General features: G+C 59.6%; 1 protein-coding gene across 5 annotated transcripts in view; it reads left to right on the forward strand.

Annotated features, from left to right (window-relative positions):
- The window catches only part of FLT4 (fms related receptor tyrosine kinase 4), a 41271-nt gene that overhangs the window by 9219 nt on the left and 18034 nt on the right, over nt 1-14018 (forward strand). For 4 of the 5 annotated variants that reach the window (XR_004683597.1, XM_035029363.1, XM_035029365.1 and 1 more), the window contains exons 2-11: nt 6207-6303; nt 6925-7169; nt 7358-7470; nt 7594-7756; nt 7919-8058; nt 8387-8555; nt 8834-8951; nt 11547-11701; nt 11806-11968; nt 13246-13372. Coding sequence is in view for 4 of the 5 variants with exons in the window: in XM_035029363.1 (XP_034885254.1) it covers nt 6207-6303; nt 6925-7169; nt 7358-7470; nt 7594-7756; nt 7919-8058; nt 8387-8555; nt 8834-8951; nt 11547-11701; nt 11806-11968; nt 13246-13372 (1490 nt within the window). In the remaining variant the exon portion in view is untranslated. The remainder of the gene's footprint in view (nt 1-6206; nt 6304-6924; nt 7170-7357; nt 7471-7593; nt 7757-7918; nt 8059-8386; nt 8556-8833; nt 8952-11546; nt 11702-11805; nt 11969-13245; nt 13373-14018) is intronic. The other variant, XM_035029364.1, reaches the window with a different exon arrangement.

Below are 14018 nucleotides of genomic sequence, written 5' to 3' on the forward strand. Positions count from 1 at the left end.
TTATCCATCTATCTATCTATCCTTTTATCTAGCCATCCCTCCTTCCAACCTTTCATCCATCTTTCCATCCACCTGTCCATCCACCCACCCGCCCATCCATCCATCTACCCATCCTTCCATCTATCTGTCTGCCTGTCCATCTATTCTTCTATCTAGCCATCCTTCCTTCCATCCATTCATCATCCATTCTTCCATCCCTCCATCCTTCTATCCATTTGTCTGTACATCTGTTCTTCCATTTAGCCACACTTCGTTTCAACCATCCATCCATCCTTCTATTCATCTATCTGTCCTTCTATTCATCTATCTGTCCATCTGACAATCCAACTAGCCATCTTTCCATCCATCCACCCATATTTCCATCCATTCACTCATTCATTCACCCATCCACCCATCCGTCCATCCACTCATCCATTTATTCATTCAACAAATATTTATGGAGTCTTGATTCTGCGTGAGATGCTGTGCTAGACATGCGGTGGGGTAAAAAGGAGACTGTCCTGGTCCTTTGAAATTTACCCCCACTGAAGTTTACTGTCTAGTAGAGGAAATGGAAAAACACAAGTGGAGGGGCACCTGGGTGGCTCAGTCGGTTAAGCGTCTGTCTTCAGCTCAGGTCATGATCTCCAGGTCCTGGGATTGAGGCCCATATGGGCTGCCTGCTCAGCGGGGACTCTGCTTCTCCCTCTCCCTCTGCCTGTCACTCCCCCTGCTTGAGCTCTCTCTCTCAAATAAATAAATAAAATCTTTAAAAAAAAAAACATAAGTTGAACAAACAAATAAATAAAGAAGATAATTACAAATTGTGACAAGAAGGATGAAGCAACCAGGAAGTTAAGATGGATATTAGAGGGGGACTTAGGTTTTGGAGGGGGTGAGTAGTCATAACTAAGCTAAGGCCTGAGCATGAGAAGAAGCCAGCCTGTGCAGGGCATGTGAGAGGAGGCAAATCAGGAGGAGTATGTGCAAAGGCCCTGGGACAGGAAGGAACATGCATGTTATGGAACAGCCTGAAGGGCATGATGGCTGAAGGACATGAACACAAGGTGAGAGTGGCCCAAGAGGGTATGGAAAGGGGGTCAGGGACCCAGCCACAAGTTTGGATTTTCCTGAAAATGCAGTGGGAAGTCACTGATGGGATTGAAGCACAAGCATGATATGGCCCATTTCTGTTTCTTAACTGTCACTAACAACTATGTGCAGGACTGAAGGAGGGTAAGAGTAGGCCCAGGAGCCCCCACTTTGGGGCTGAGTGCAGTTGGGCAGGCCCCATTGGGAGAGCAGGGGCTGGCTCTGGGATGCTTTGGTGGTGTGTGGTTAGACAGGGTGAGGAGAAGCGCATCCATAGCTGGTCCCATACAGGAGATGGGAGCTATCAAGGAGAAGCCTTGGGCGGGGTGAAGAGAGTGTGAGTCTGGAGTTTAGCATCAGAAATATGGGAGCCGGGGTGTCTGTAGGATGGCCAAGTGCTATGGCAACTGGATAATTCAGGCTGGAGTTGAGAGAAGGACAGGAGGTAGAGACTCTGGAGGTATCTGGACACTTAGGGGAGATACATGTGGTGCTGGGCAGAGGGGAAAGAGGAAGACAAGGAGACAGTGAGCTCACAAAAGGTGGCAGAGGAGGAGTGCCCACTGGTCCTGCAGCATGGGGGTCATGGGAATGCCTTGACCAATGGCTCCATAAAACAGGGGTGGCATCTGCACCCCAGAGGGAGGATGAGCAAATGTGGGAGGAGGGGACAGCAAGCAGAGTTTTTGCTGTGGAGGGAAATAGGAAAGGGAGCAGGGCTGGAAGGGAATAGAGGATCAAGGAATTTGGGAGGGGTAGGGTTGTTTATAGGATGGAAGATGGAGGGTTTGGACTTGGGAGGGGGAAGCGTCAGAAGGTTTCCAAGGCCCAGGCAGGGAGTGAGGAGTTTGGATGTAGGAAGATGATCTCCATCTAATGGCTTTACTTCATTAATGCTGACAGTGAGGGAGGAGGGAACACCCTGAAAACTTCAGTCCAAGGGCCCATTAGGGTCTGCCTACAAGACAAGAAAGGGAAAGAGCTCTGGCTTTGCACTGCACACTGAGCCAGTGGGGGCCATGGTGGTGCTGCAGTGTTGGGCTGGAAGGTGAGAGGCAAGGAAACAATCCAAATCATGGGCCAAGGGCCACATGGGTGAGGCCAGGAAGAGGTATCTATGGGGAGGGGTCCCTGGACTGGAAGTTTTGATGAGGCTTAAGAACTTAGAGGCTGTCGGACAAGGGCACCTAGCAAGAGGCAGAGGGGATGGGGAGAGCAGCACAGGAAGGCAGGAACTCGGTGATGGCGTAGCTTCTGGTAAGGACCAGGTCCAGGGTGTGCCCAGGAAGTGAGTGGCTGAGAGGAGGAGGGAGGACAGTGGAGATGAGGACCACAAGGGCCAGGACACTGGTGAGTCATCTCTGTGGATGTTGAAACCATGGGGAATGGCCTGAGTTGGGGTGGCGGGAGCTGGAGAGCCAGGAGCAAAGAATGAGGGGGAGTAACCAGGACAACAGCTAATGACAGCTTTAGCAGGGAGCAGGTGGTACCATCAGAGAAGGGAGATGACCACAGGAAGCTCTCCGCTGCCAGGCATGTGCCATGGAGAGCACTACTACCTCAAGGGGCAGTGGTGCTTCAGAAAGCCAGGTTTCAGTTAAGGCAGAAGGGATGGAGGAGGACAGTGAGGTCTACAGCACAGTCTGCTGATCATACAGGGCCTGGTGGATGTGAGTGAAGACAGGGCCACTGGAGCAAAAAAGGAGAGACTTGCACAGATGGATAAAAGTGTTGGCAAGGACAACAGATGGTCTATCTGTTTAGTACAGTGATGCGGATGCTTCCTTTGGTGGTATGGTGGCCTCTAGGGAGGAAGATCCTACAGGCCCCATTCGCCATCCATCAACCCACTCCAGCATCCACCCTTCCACCCATCCACCCCCATCACCTATCCACTCCCATCCACCCATCCACCCACAATCCAACCATCCACCCCCCATCTACCCATCCACCTCCATCCACCCATCCGCCCTCTGTTCACCAACCCACCCATCCACCCATCCTCCCACAATCACCCACCCATCCACCCCATCCACCCATCCACTCCCATCCACCCATCCACCCAAAATCCAACCATTCACCCTCATCCACCCATTCTCCCACAATCCACCCACCCATCCACCTGTTCACTCCCATTCACCCATCCACGCTCCATTAACCAACCCACCCATCCACCCATCCTCCCACAATCCACCCACCCATCCACCCACCACCCACCCATCACTCATGCATCATTCCATCCACACTCCATCTACCCACCATCAATCCATCCAACTATCCATCCACCCATCCACCCTCCCACCTACCCACCCATTTATTCATCTGATCATCCATCCCCCATCCTACCATTACTGAATTCATCCCCTACACCTTCGGTGTGCATCTCCTCTGTACTGAACTTAGGAAGGTGAAGAAAATACAGCCTCTTTTCAGATGTGACCAGAAAACCACAATTCAGTTTGAGAAGTGTTCTAACAACAGGGGCCCAGGAGGCCGAAGCTGCCTGAGTAACGTTGATTGCCCCACCACAGGGACGGGACATGTGAACCAGGCCCTGAAGGGGGGGCTCCGCAGGAAGAAAGGAAGTACAAATGTCCAGGGCAAAAAGATAGGTGAAGGCAAAGACTTCAAGATATGAAAAGCCTGGGGGCGCCTGGGTGAATCAGTCAGTTAAGCATCTGCCTTCAGCTCAGGTCATGATCCCGGGGTCCTGGGATTGAGCCCCGCATCGGGCTCCCTGCTCAGCGGGAAGCCTGCTTCTCCCTCTCCCTCTGCCCCTTCCCCACTGCTCGTGTTCTCTCTCTTCCTGTCTCTCTCAAATAAATAAAATCTTTAAAAACAAATGATATGAAAAGCCTGGCCCTTTGGGACAATGGTGAGAGCTATGTGTCTCTCAGAGATGTGTCAGGAGATGAAGTGGGGAGAAGGGCAGTGGGCAGAGTCCCGGCGTGCCCCTACTTCATCTTGGAAGCAAAAGGGAGCTGCGCAAGGAAGCTGCGCTGACATGTGCCACAGCTCCATAGCCAGGGGTGCCAGGGGTGCCAGGGATGTACCCAGGATGTATACCCCAGAGAAGGGGACCCTCGGCCTCCCCGGGGGTCCTAGGGCAAAGCTGCAGGCCTCAGCCTGGGGCAGATGGGTGCTGGCAGCCGTGCCTCTCCTCTGGTGGCCACACACTGGCCTCAGGCCTGACCCCTGACTGGTCCACTGGGAAGGCAGTTATTTCATCCCCTGCAGGTCCAAACCCAAGCCCGCTGTCCTTCCTCTTCTGTTGTCAGAGGCCAGTTGTCTGCTTGCTGTGGCTTTATTCACTTTCCACTTCCTGGAAAATCCTATTTCTCCTTCAACACCCAACTCAGAGGTGCCCTCCGGGATTTCTTCCTAGCTTCCAACTACCCGAGGGGAGCCTCCCCTTTCCAGGGCACCCCCTTCCCAGCAGCCTTGGGGTGTGCAGTGGAGGCTGGTGTGCATGGAGGGCTAACACTCACCCTGGGGAAGATGGAGCTGGTGGCAGGAGGGGGTGCTCTGGGTTCAGGCTAAGGAGGGATTTTGCAGTGGTCACAGCGGCCAGGCGAGGAGTTGCCTTCTGAGATGGGTGCTGCTGTCCAGCAGGAGGGCCTCCATTTCCCTGTCTGTGCAATGGGACTAGGTGCTCAGTGAGGACCTTCTGCCTCTGACCTACAGTGCTGTGGTGCCTAGAAAGTTTTGGCCAGCAGGCAGCATGGAAGGGAGGGACAGGCCAGGCCCTGGCTAGTGGCTGCCTTGTCCATAGGATGCCGAGAAATGAGATTTTGGTGTACAGAACGTGCCATCCTGGTACTGTTTCCTAGGGCAGGTCAGGGTCAGGGTGGTATAAAGCCAAGTACAGTGGGGGGCCCTGGGATCCACGTCCCACAATTAGCTGCCAGGGCAGGACAATGGGCATCAGAGGACTGGGGAGGATGGGGGAGGGATCTGTGGGACCGGAGAGGGCTGCGGGCTGGGGCCAATAGTGGGCTGTGCCCCCCAGGAGGACAGGGACACAGGGGGAGGGACAGGACACAGCCCTGGGCCTCCAGCCACGCAGTCCTCTCTTCCTGTTGTCTCAGGATGGTCCTGGCAGGATGCATCTGCCAGAGTTCCAGGTCCAGGCCTCCCCCAAGGCCTGCTCCCACCCCCACCGGGATCTCACACACACGCACACACACGTGCGTGCACACACACATACGCACACACGCCCATGGGCACGCACACACTGACCTGTCAAAGATACATGCATACACATCCGCACACAAAGCCACACACACCACTTACACACCAGCCCCACAAACATGTGGGTCCACGCCCACAAACACACACACACACACACACACAAGGACCCACACCTATCGACATGCACACACCCAGGCACACGCTATCCTGCTGGAAGGAGGACGGTAGGCTGGAAGCTGCAAGGGCGGCAGGAGGGTTTTCAAGCAAGCAAAGCAGGGTTATTTGTGTGTCTGGGGTCAAGCCCTGGGGGAAGGATGAAGGAAGAAGGCCCGGGGACTGGAGGGAAGCTAGGGCAGCCAGAGGGGGCTGCGAGGGTGGACAAAAGCCGATGGAGCCAAGGACATATGAGGAAAACGCCACGGGACCCGGGAGAGGGTGAGCTCATGGGCAGAATTTGGTGGGAAAGCCAGGGCCCTTGGTTCTGGGCATTTGGGGAGGGGCCGCGCAGTGCGAGACGCCCCCCCTACAAGCAGCCGCAGTGCATCTACAGTGCAGGATGGAGGGGCCTTCCAACAGACATGTGAGGCTCACACACTCCAGGTCTCCCCCAGTGTAGGATGAGGCCTGCAGTCTCCCCCGTCGGCTTCATGCTGGCAGCTGAGCCTATGTGCGGCCAAAGATTGGGGTTCGGTTAGGTCAGGGTTCACTGGGAGCTGGGACCAGTCTGCTGCCAGGGACCAGGGCCAGGGGCACCTGAGGTAGAGATTACTGATTGTCTTGGGGCCTTGCAGGTATGGCCCAGGGCCAAGAGCTCGGGCAGCCCCTGCCCTAGGGAAGAGTATGGTATTATGGGCAGGGAAGGTCCATCAGGACCCGACTGACGTCACCATGTCACCATGTGATCTCACGACCCAGCGCCATACTAACCCTGTCTTCCACCCCAGGCCTGGCGAGTGGCTACTCCATGACCCCCCCAACCCTAAACATCACGGAGGAGACACACGTCATTGACTCCAGGGACAGCTTGTCCATCTCCTGCAGGTACTCAGTCCTCAGCCCGGGGGGACAGGGGCCTGGGTCCCCCCAGGCCAAGGGGACCAGAGAAAGCCAAGGCAGGAGACGGTAGAGGAGAACCCATGGAGAATCCCTACCAACCAGGAGATGGTAGAGGTAGAGGGCAGAGGGGCCTCAAGGCTTAGTGGGGCTCCCTGGTCACCTGGGTGTGGGTGCCTGGAGGCACGGACCATCCCTGGCCCTGCAGACACCTTGTGCCCACCCCTACTCCTGGGTCACTCCACGCTGACTCCAGGCCAGTCCCTGCCCACCTTCCATGTTACCCTGCATGGACCCCAGGTCCCCTACACCCACCCCCAGCCACCCTCCACTGGCTCTAGGCCCACCACACAGAGCTCAGACCCATTATGGTCCCTGCAGCCCGGGGATGATCAGCAGGCTTCTCTGCAGGCCAGCCTACCCCACGTAGGCCTTGGAGACAGGCAAAGGCCCCGAGGGGCCTCAGGGAGCACCCTGCCCCAGACTGGGTCCATGGCGTGTGCCCCCAAATTGGGCTGTTCTGACCTCTGGGTGAGACAAGCTACGGGCAAGGCTTGTGACCTGGGGCTGCAGCTGGGGCCCCTCTTGTGCTCTCATGTCCTCTGCCAGGGGGCAGCACCCCCTTGAGTGGTCCTGGCCAGGGGCTCAGGAGGCGCCGGCCACAGGGGAGAAGGACGGCGAGGACACAGGGGTTGTGCAAGACTGCGAGGGCACGGACACCAGGCCCTACTGCAAGGTGCTGCTGGTGCGTGAGGCCCGCGCCAACGACACGGGCAGCTACCGCTGTTCCTACAAGTACATCAAAGCCCGCATCGAGGGCACCACGGCCGCCAGCACCTACGTGTTCGTGAGAGGTGAGGGGGCAGGCCGCCCGGCCCTGCAGCTGCCCAGGAGGCACAAGCAGGGCCTGGATCCTGGAGGGCATCTGGCACCTGCAGCCCCGGGGCCCAGCCTGCGGGCCTGGGCAGGGGGGCTGCCCCACTGCCCCTCACCTGAGTCGAAGCCCCGCCTTCCCCTCCCACAACCTGCCCCCTCCCCTCAGACGTGGAGCAGCCATTCATCAACAAGCCAGACACGCTCCTGGTCAACAGGAAGGATGCTATGTGGGTGCCCTGCCTGGTGTCCATCCCGGGCCTCAACGTCACGCTGCGATCGGTACGGCCCTCCTCCTCCCCGACCCCCGCCCCGGGATCCGGCCCCCTCCTGTCCCGTCCCAGGGAGAGGCAGTCCCTGGTCTGGTCAGGAGAGAGGGCACTGACAGCCACCATGTCCCCGCAGCAAAACTCAGCCCTGCGGCCTGACGGGCAGGAGGTGGTGTGGGACGACCGCCGGGGCATGCGTGTGCCCACGCCCCTGCTGCGCGAGGCCCTGTACCTACAGTGTGAGACCACCTGGGGTGGCCAGGACTTCCTATCCAACCCCTTCCTCGTGCACATCACAGGTACGCACTGTCTGGTGCAGAAGGAGGATGGGGCATCCCCCAAATCCCAGGGACGGGGCCGCAGGGGCCATAGCCGGGCCCAGTGGGCACCCCGTGCCCTGTGCTGTGTGTGTGTGCCATCCTGTTTGAGGGGCGTGGGGGTCACTGTGCATGTGTCACCAGGCAACGAGCTCTATGACATCCAGCTATTCCCCAAGAAGTCGCTGGAGCTGCTGGTCGGGGAGAAGCTGGTCCTGAACTGCACCGTGTGGGCCGAGTTCAACTCGGGTGTCACCTTCGACTGGGACTATCCGGGGAAGCAGGTGAAGACGACGGCCCCAGCAGGGCCATACTGGAACCATCCCCCGGAGTCCCCGTCACTGCCTCCACCTGCCCTATGCCCACACAGTCCCCAGGAGTCCCCATCACTGCCCACGCCCACCCGGCCTGGTGCACATTGGCCTCTGAATAGGTGTGGACCCAGTCCTGCCCCAGGAGCCCCTGTCTGATGAAAGGGGCTGCCCCAAGGAAAATTCTGGGTCTGGGTGCAAGGCTTCCAGAGCCACGGCTGGGCTGGGGTATGTGCCCTTGGTGCTCAGTTCTGCCAGAGCCCACCTGCTCTGACCCTGGGCTTCCCCTGGGTGTGGGTAGGCAGAGCGGGGTAAGTGGGTGCCAGAGCGGCGCTCCCAGCAGACTCACACAGAGCTCTCCAGCATCCTGACCATCCACAACGTCAGCCAGCACGACCTGGGCCCATATGTGTGCGAGGCCAACAACGGCATCCAGCGGTTCCGGGAGAGCACCGAGGTCATTGTGCACGGTACGGCCTGGGGCTGGGCCGGGCGTCAGTCATCAGGCCTGGGGAACAAGGGTCCATGTGCAGTGTGGGCGGGGGTCAGAGGTCAGGGTGCACCTGAGCAGTGTGGAGTCTAGCCAGAGGGAAGAGAGGGCAATGAGTGGACCCCCGGAGGGCAGGGCGAGCCCCAGTCTGCAGGCGTCTGGCTGCTGGGGGTGCCGGACCATGGCTGGGCGTCCCTGGGCAGTGGTGGGTCAGTGACTCTAGGCCCTGGCTTTACACGGATGCCTCCCATCTGGCAGAAAAGCCCTTCATCAGCGTCGAGTGGCTCAAGGGTCCTGTTCTGGAGGCCACGGCAGGAGACGAGCTGGTGAAGCTGCCCGTGAAGCTAGCGGCGTACCCCCCGCCGGAGTTCCAATGGTACCAGCCCTGGCCCCTGCCCCCCGCTACCCCCCAGGCCCAGCACGAGAACAGACCACAGGGCGGAACCTCTCCTCTGAAGACACTCTAAGGAACGCGCACCTAATACAATATTTAAGCCAGAGGGAAAATTATCTTGCTACAAAACTGCGCAAGCTTGCACCTGCCAGTGGGCTGTCGTGTGTGGGTGTGCTGGGCGCCGTGCTGGGCTTCATCTAACCGATCCCTGCACCTGCTTGGTATCTCCGAGGGCCCCGCCAGCAGGACGAGGTCCTGGAGCTCTGGCCTGCCCAGCAGCAATGGCTTTGGGTTTCTCAGGCCTCCCTCTGAACAGGTTGCCACCCCCACCCCAGGCCCTCTTATCCAGAAATTCAGAGATGCCACAGGGGTTCCACAGACTGCTGTAGAGCCAGGCTCTGGGGCAGGCCTGAGCTGTGTGGCAGAAAGCAAGTTTCCAGAAAGCCCACAGGCTCCAGAGCCCCAGCTCTGGCCTGTGACCTGAGAGTAAGACCTTCCCTATGGGTGTATCAAGGGTCACTGAGGGGGGTCCACCCTTGCTAGGTGTTCCCCAAAAGCTAAGAGCTCAGGTTGGCATAGTACGCCCACACACACCCTTGGGTCATCTGAGCCTTCCGCATGGCCCAACGCTGGGAGGTCACACTCTAGCCTGACCCCCATGGTGCAGACGAGGAAACAGAGAGGTGGGGGAGGGGACAGGGCGTTCCTACCTGAGCTCTGAGCCCCCTGGGAGGGCTCTGCGTCATCCTTTCCCAGCTGGTCATCCTTTCCCAGCTGGCTGGAGGAGCCCTGCCCTTCGCAGCCTGGGAGAGCTCCCTCCAGACAGGATGACCTTTTTGGAAAGCCTGGGGCTGAGTGAGCGGAGGCCCCAGACATTCTCAGCTGGGATCTCACTGTGCTGGCTGTAGGCTGGCAGCAGGCTTCTCCTGGGGGGACCTCAGGAGGCCCTGGGCCTGGACCTGGTATAACCCTACCTCTGAAGCCACAGGCTTTGGGGTCCATTGGGGGCACCTGGACAGGACGAGCATTTGGGAGGGCAGGGGGCAGCCTGGAGCCTCCCTCACACGTCGGCCTCCTGGAGACCACTGGGGCTCTGTCCCCTGCCCTCCAAGCCCAGTGGGACTCACGCTGTTCTGCGAGGGGAGCCCAGCTCTGCTGCCTCCAGGGTCTGGCCCAGGCCTGATGCTCAGGCAGCTGGCTGTCTCTCACCATTCCCACTGCATCTGGCTTTTCTCCGCTTATTTGGCCAACATCTGCCTCCAAGAAGTGCTCACTGGGCCCACTGTCCACTGAGACACCAGCCCCGGGGCACTAGTAACCACCACAGCCCCACAGGGGACTCTTCTAGGCTGTCATGTGATGATTATAAATGAGTGGATGGAGATCTAGCCGACAGATAGACAGGCTGGTCCTCCGCTCCTAAAGCACCCTTTGTGTCCAGCCCGGTGCACACACTAAATGCTGTAACTCAGTTAAACCTCAAGACCCCTGCAAGAAAGTCCATTTTGTTTCCCCAGTGTTTAGACTGGGGACCCTGGGGGCTCAGGGCCGTGAAGGGGTTTGTGTAGGATCACTGATGCTGCAGGTGGTGGACTCAGGAGTTTGCACCAGAGCCTGGCAGACGACACAGCCTTGGGTTTACTCCGCCCTGTCCTGCCGTGGGACCCCGGCTGAGTCAGGTCCCTCCCTTACACCGCTGGCTGAATACCAGGGGAAAGACCATTTCCAGGTAGAGCCCGGCTTGCAGAGTGGCTGCCTTGTAGCACTCCCAGCTCAGGCCTGGGCAGGTGCCACCCCTTGGGGTGGAAGGCATCCGTTTATTTGCATGTGCATTTGTTTGCATATGAATATGCACTGAGGACCGCATGTACTGCTCTCCCCTAGTATGGGGACAGGGGGACAGTCTCTGCACTGCTCCATGGGGGTGACGGATGGCCAAGAGACTCACGTGTGAAAAGCAGGGTGCTCATGAGCAGGCAGGTAGAAGCAGGGCAGAGGGCAGGAGCTGGTTCCTAGGGCGGTTGCTCTAATGAGTGGGTATTTGTGTATGGGAGAGAGGGAGCCACGCAGGTGTCTAGAGGACTGAGCATCCAAGCAAGGTGGGGACAGCGAGTGCCCAGGCTCCAGGTGGGAGTGTGAGGACAGCAAGAAGGTCCTGTATCTGAAAAGCTCCAGAAAGGGCAGAGCTGGGGTCAGAAAGTGAGGCAGGGCCCCCCAAGGGTTAAGGCTGTGCTTCTAGGGGACCACACCTACAATCCTTCCCAGCACACACCACTCTGAGAGGCAGGGCGTACAGGGCGCTGTAGCTGGTCCCGAGCCTGCAGGGGCCGTGAGACCAGGGCAGACCCTGCAGACCATCCCCATAGCCCTCCGGTCGGCAGTCAGCTGCCCCAGCCCGAACCCCCGCCTGGTCCAGTGCAGGAGGTGGCTCTTGCTCGAGCCGGGCCCATCAGGACTCTGGCCCCAGTCTCTTCTGCCCTCTACTGCCGTTGTTGGGGCCTAGGTGCGGCAGGGGAAGAGGGCCAGGATGGGGCAAGAGTGGGGTCCACGCAGTCCCCTGAACTCCCTTCCTGCCAGGTACAAGGACAGAAAGTCAGTGTCCGGGCGCCAGAGTCCGCACGCCCTGGTGCTCAAGGAGGTGACAGAGGCCAGTGCAGGGATCTACACCCTCGCCCTCTGGAACTCCGCGGCCGGCCTACAGCGCAACATCAGCCTGGAGCTGGTGGTAAACGGTACAGGGGCGGGATGGGGGAGGGGGCACCGGGGGGCTGGCTGGGGGGAGGGTGGGGGGTGTGCTGACGGGGCCTGCTGACCAGCCGTCCGCCTCCGCCCCCAGTGCCCCCCCACATCCACGAGAAGGAGGCCTCCTCCCCCAGCACCTACTCCCGCCACAGCCGCCAGGCCCTCACCTGCACGGCTTATGGAGTGCCGCCTCCTCTCAGCGTCCAGTGGCACTGGCGGCCGTGGACGCCCTGCAAGGCCTTCGCCCAGCGCAGCCTGTGAGTGTGACTCCAGCCTGTTCCTTCCCCGCTTCCCGGCCCCATCCCCAACCTTGGTGTGACCCCCACTCCCTGCCTGCGCCCCTCCCCAGGGCCCTGCTCTAAGCTCGAACCCCGCCACAATTCAACGAGAGCCAATCCCTGACCTCACCTCGCCTGAACAAGGCCCGGACCCTCTCTCGCATGAGTCGGGCTGGGCCAGACACTGGGGATGGTGCAGCCCCCACCAACCCCCCTTGAAAATAAAGCCCCCCAGGACCCATAATTGCATCATCCAAGAGGACACAGGACCTGGGCTCCAAGTGGGCGGACCTGAGCTAGTTTTATGAGCCTTGTACTGAGTTCCGCAACACACCAACCATGCCCAGTTAGCTTTTCCTGAGCCCTGTTCATGATGACCCCTTATAGAGGAGGCAACCGAGGGTTGGAGGAGAGACCTGCCTCTCCCAAGGTCACGGCTGTAAGCAGCAGAACCCACCTGGGCCGTGCTCCTCTGTGCTGAGCTGGGTGCCAACAGGACAGAGAGGCCCGGGAGTATGCTCCGAGCAGGGACAGCTTGGACAAGCAAGAGATGGGAGAGGGTGCCAAGGTGGCCAGTGGTCTGGAGGGCACTAGGGAGCCGTGAAGGGCGCTGAATGGGCAGGAGTGGGGGGCCACATTTGCCGTTCAGCTAGAGATCCTTGTGGGCAGGGTAGAGGGTCACAGGCTGGGCAAGGATGGATGCTGGATACCCCGGGAGGAGACAGAGCGGCTGCACCCGGAGGCGGGCCGTAACCCCAGCATGGTCAGAGGAGGAGGTTCTGTAGGGGTGGCCTGCTGCCTCCAAGGCTTGTAGGAGATTCTTCTACACCACCAGGCACTTCCAAATTTGCCTCCCTCTGATGCTCTACCTTTATGCTCTGGACCACCTGACAGAACCCTGGGGTCCTGCTCTGCTCTGCTGGAGGCAGACAAGAGCCTCCCTTGGGACCCGAGACCCATGTCCCAACAAGAGACCAAAGGTGCTGGGGTCACACTCAGCCCAGGAAGGGGCTGCAGCTCTGGAAGGAGGAGAGAGAGGGTTTCCTGGAACAGGAGTGGTGGCTCTGCTGCCCCCCGACCCCGGGAGATCTAGGTGGACTTTGCAGGAAGGGGCACATCTCGAGTAAGGGATGGTGGGCGCTGCAGGCCAGAGGGGGACCGTGGGGCCACAGGTGTGAGCTGCTTGACGGGCAGCAGCCCCGAGCCTACCAGGGAAGGCTGTGTCCAGCAGCCCTCACAGGACAGGCTGTTCCCAGCAGCCGGCGGCAGCAGAGAGACCACATGCCACAGTGCCGCGACTGGAGAGAGGTGACCACGCAGGATGCCGTGAACCCCATTGAGAGCCTGGACACTTGGACCGAGTTCGTGGAAGGGAAGAATAAGGTACACGCACCAGCTGGTGCCACTGATGGGAAAGGAGAAGGGAGATGGGGAGGGGCCCTCTTCTGGCCTTCTCCACCTCTACCAGGCCTGCAGAGTCGCTCTGCAGTGTCTCTGGGCCTCAGCTCCCCTTCCTGCCTGTGGATGGTGGGCTGAGGGGTGTGGGGACCTCCAGCTGCTTCCCAGACAGGGAAGCTTAGATTGAAGGCAGCCTGGCCAGGCCCTGGGCCCCAGCCACCCACAGGCCCCAGGGCTGGGAGGACCAGGCCTGGGGCCAGCCAGGTCCCCACCGAAGACAACTGAGCTGCTGGCCCAGCCTGGGGGCAATGCCTAGAAGAGGCCAGGCGGGGGAGGGGACTGAACAAAGGCACCCACTTCCTACAGTCACTTCCTGTTTTCCTACACACCTCCAGAGCCTCTTCCTGTTCCAGGCCTGGCCAGGAAGTGCCCAGCTTGGAATGGGGTGGGGGGGTTGTTTGGATGGTAGGCAGGGCCTACAGCGGCCCTCTCCCCTCCCCCTGCCTCCAAGTGTCCTACTCCCCAGGCCAGAGTCCTTCAGGAGACCTGGGACCCATTCTCTTCCCAGGCCACCACCCAGGGCCCTGAGAGAGGGGCCGTGAGCAGCCCTGGGGGGAAAGTGGCCCATCAC

Source organism: Mirounga leonina, unplaced genomic scaffold (assembly GCF_011800145.1).
Source record: "Mirounga leonina isolate KUSES-001 unplaced genomic scaffold, KU_Mleo_1.0 Mir_239, whole genome shotgun sequence".
NCBI lineage: Eukaryota > Metazoa > Chordata > Mammalia > Carnivora > Phocidae > Mirounga > Mirounga leonina.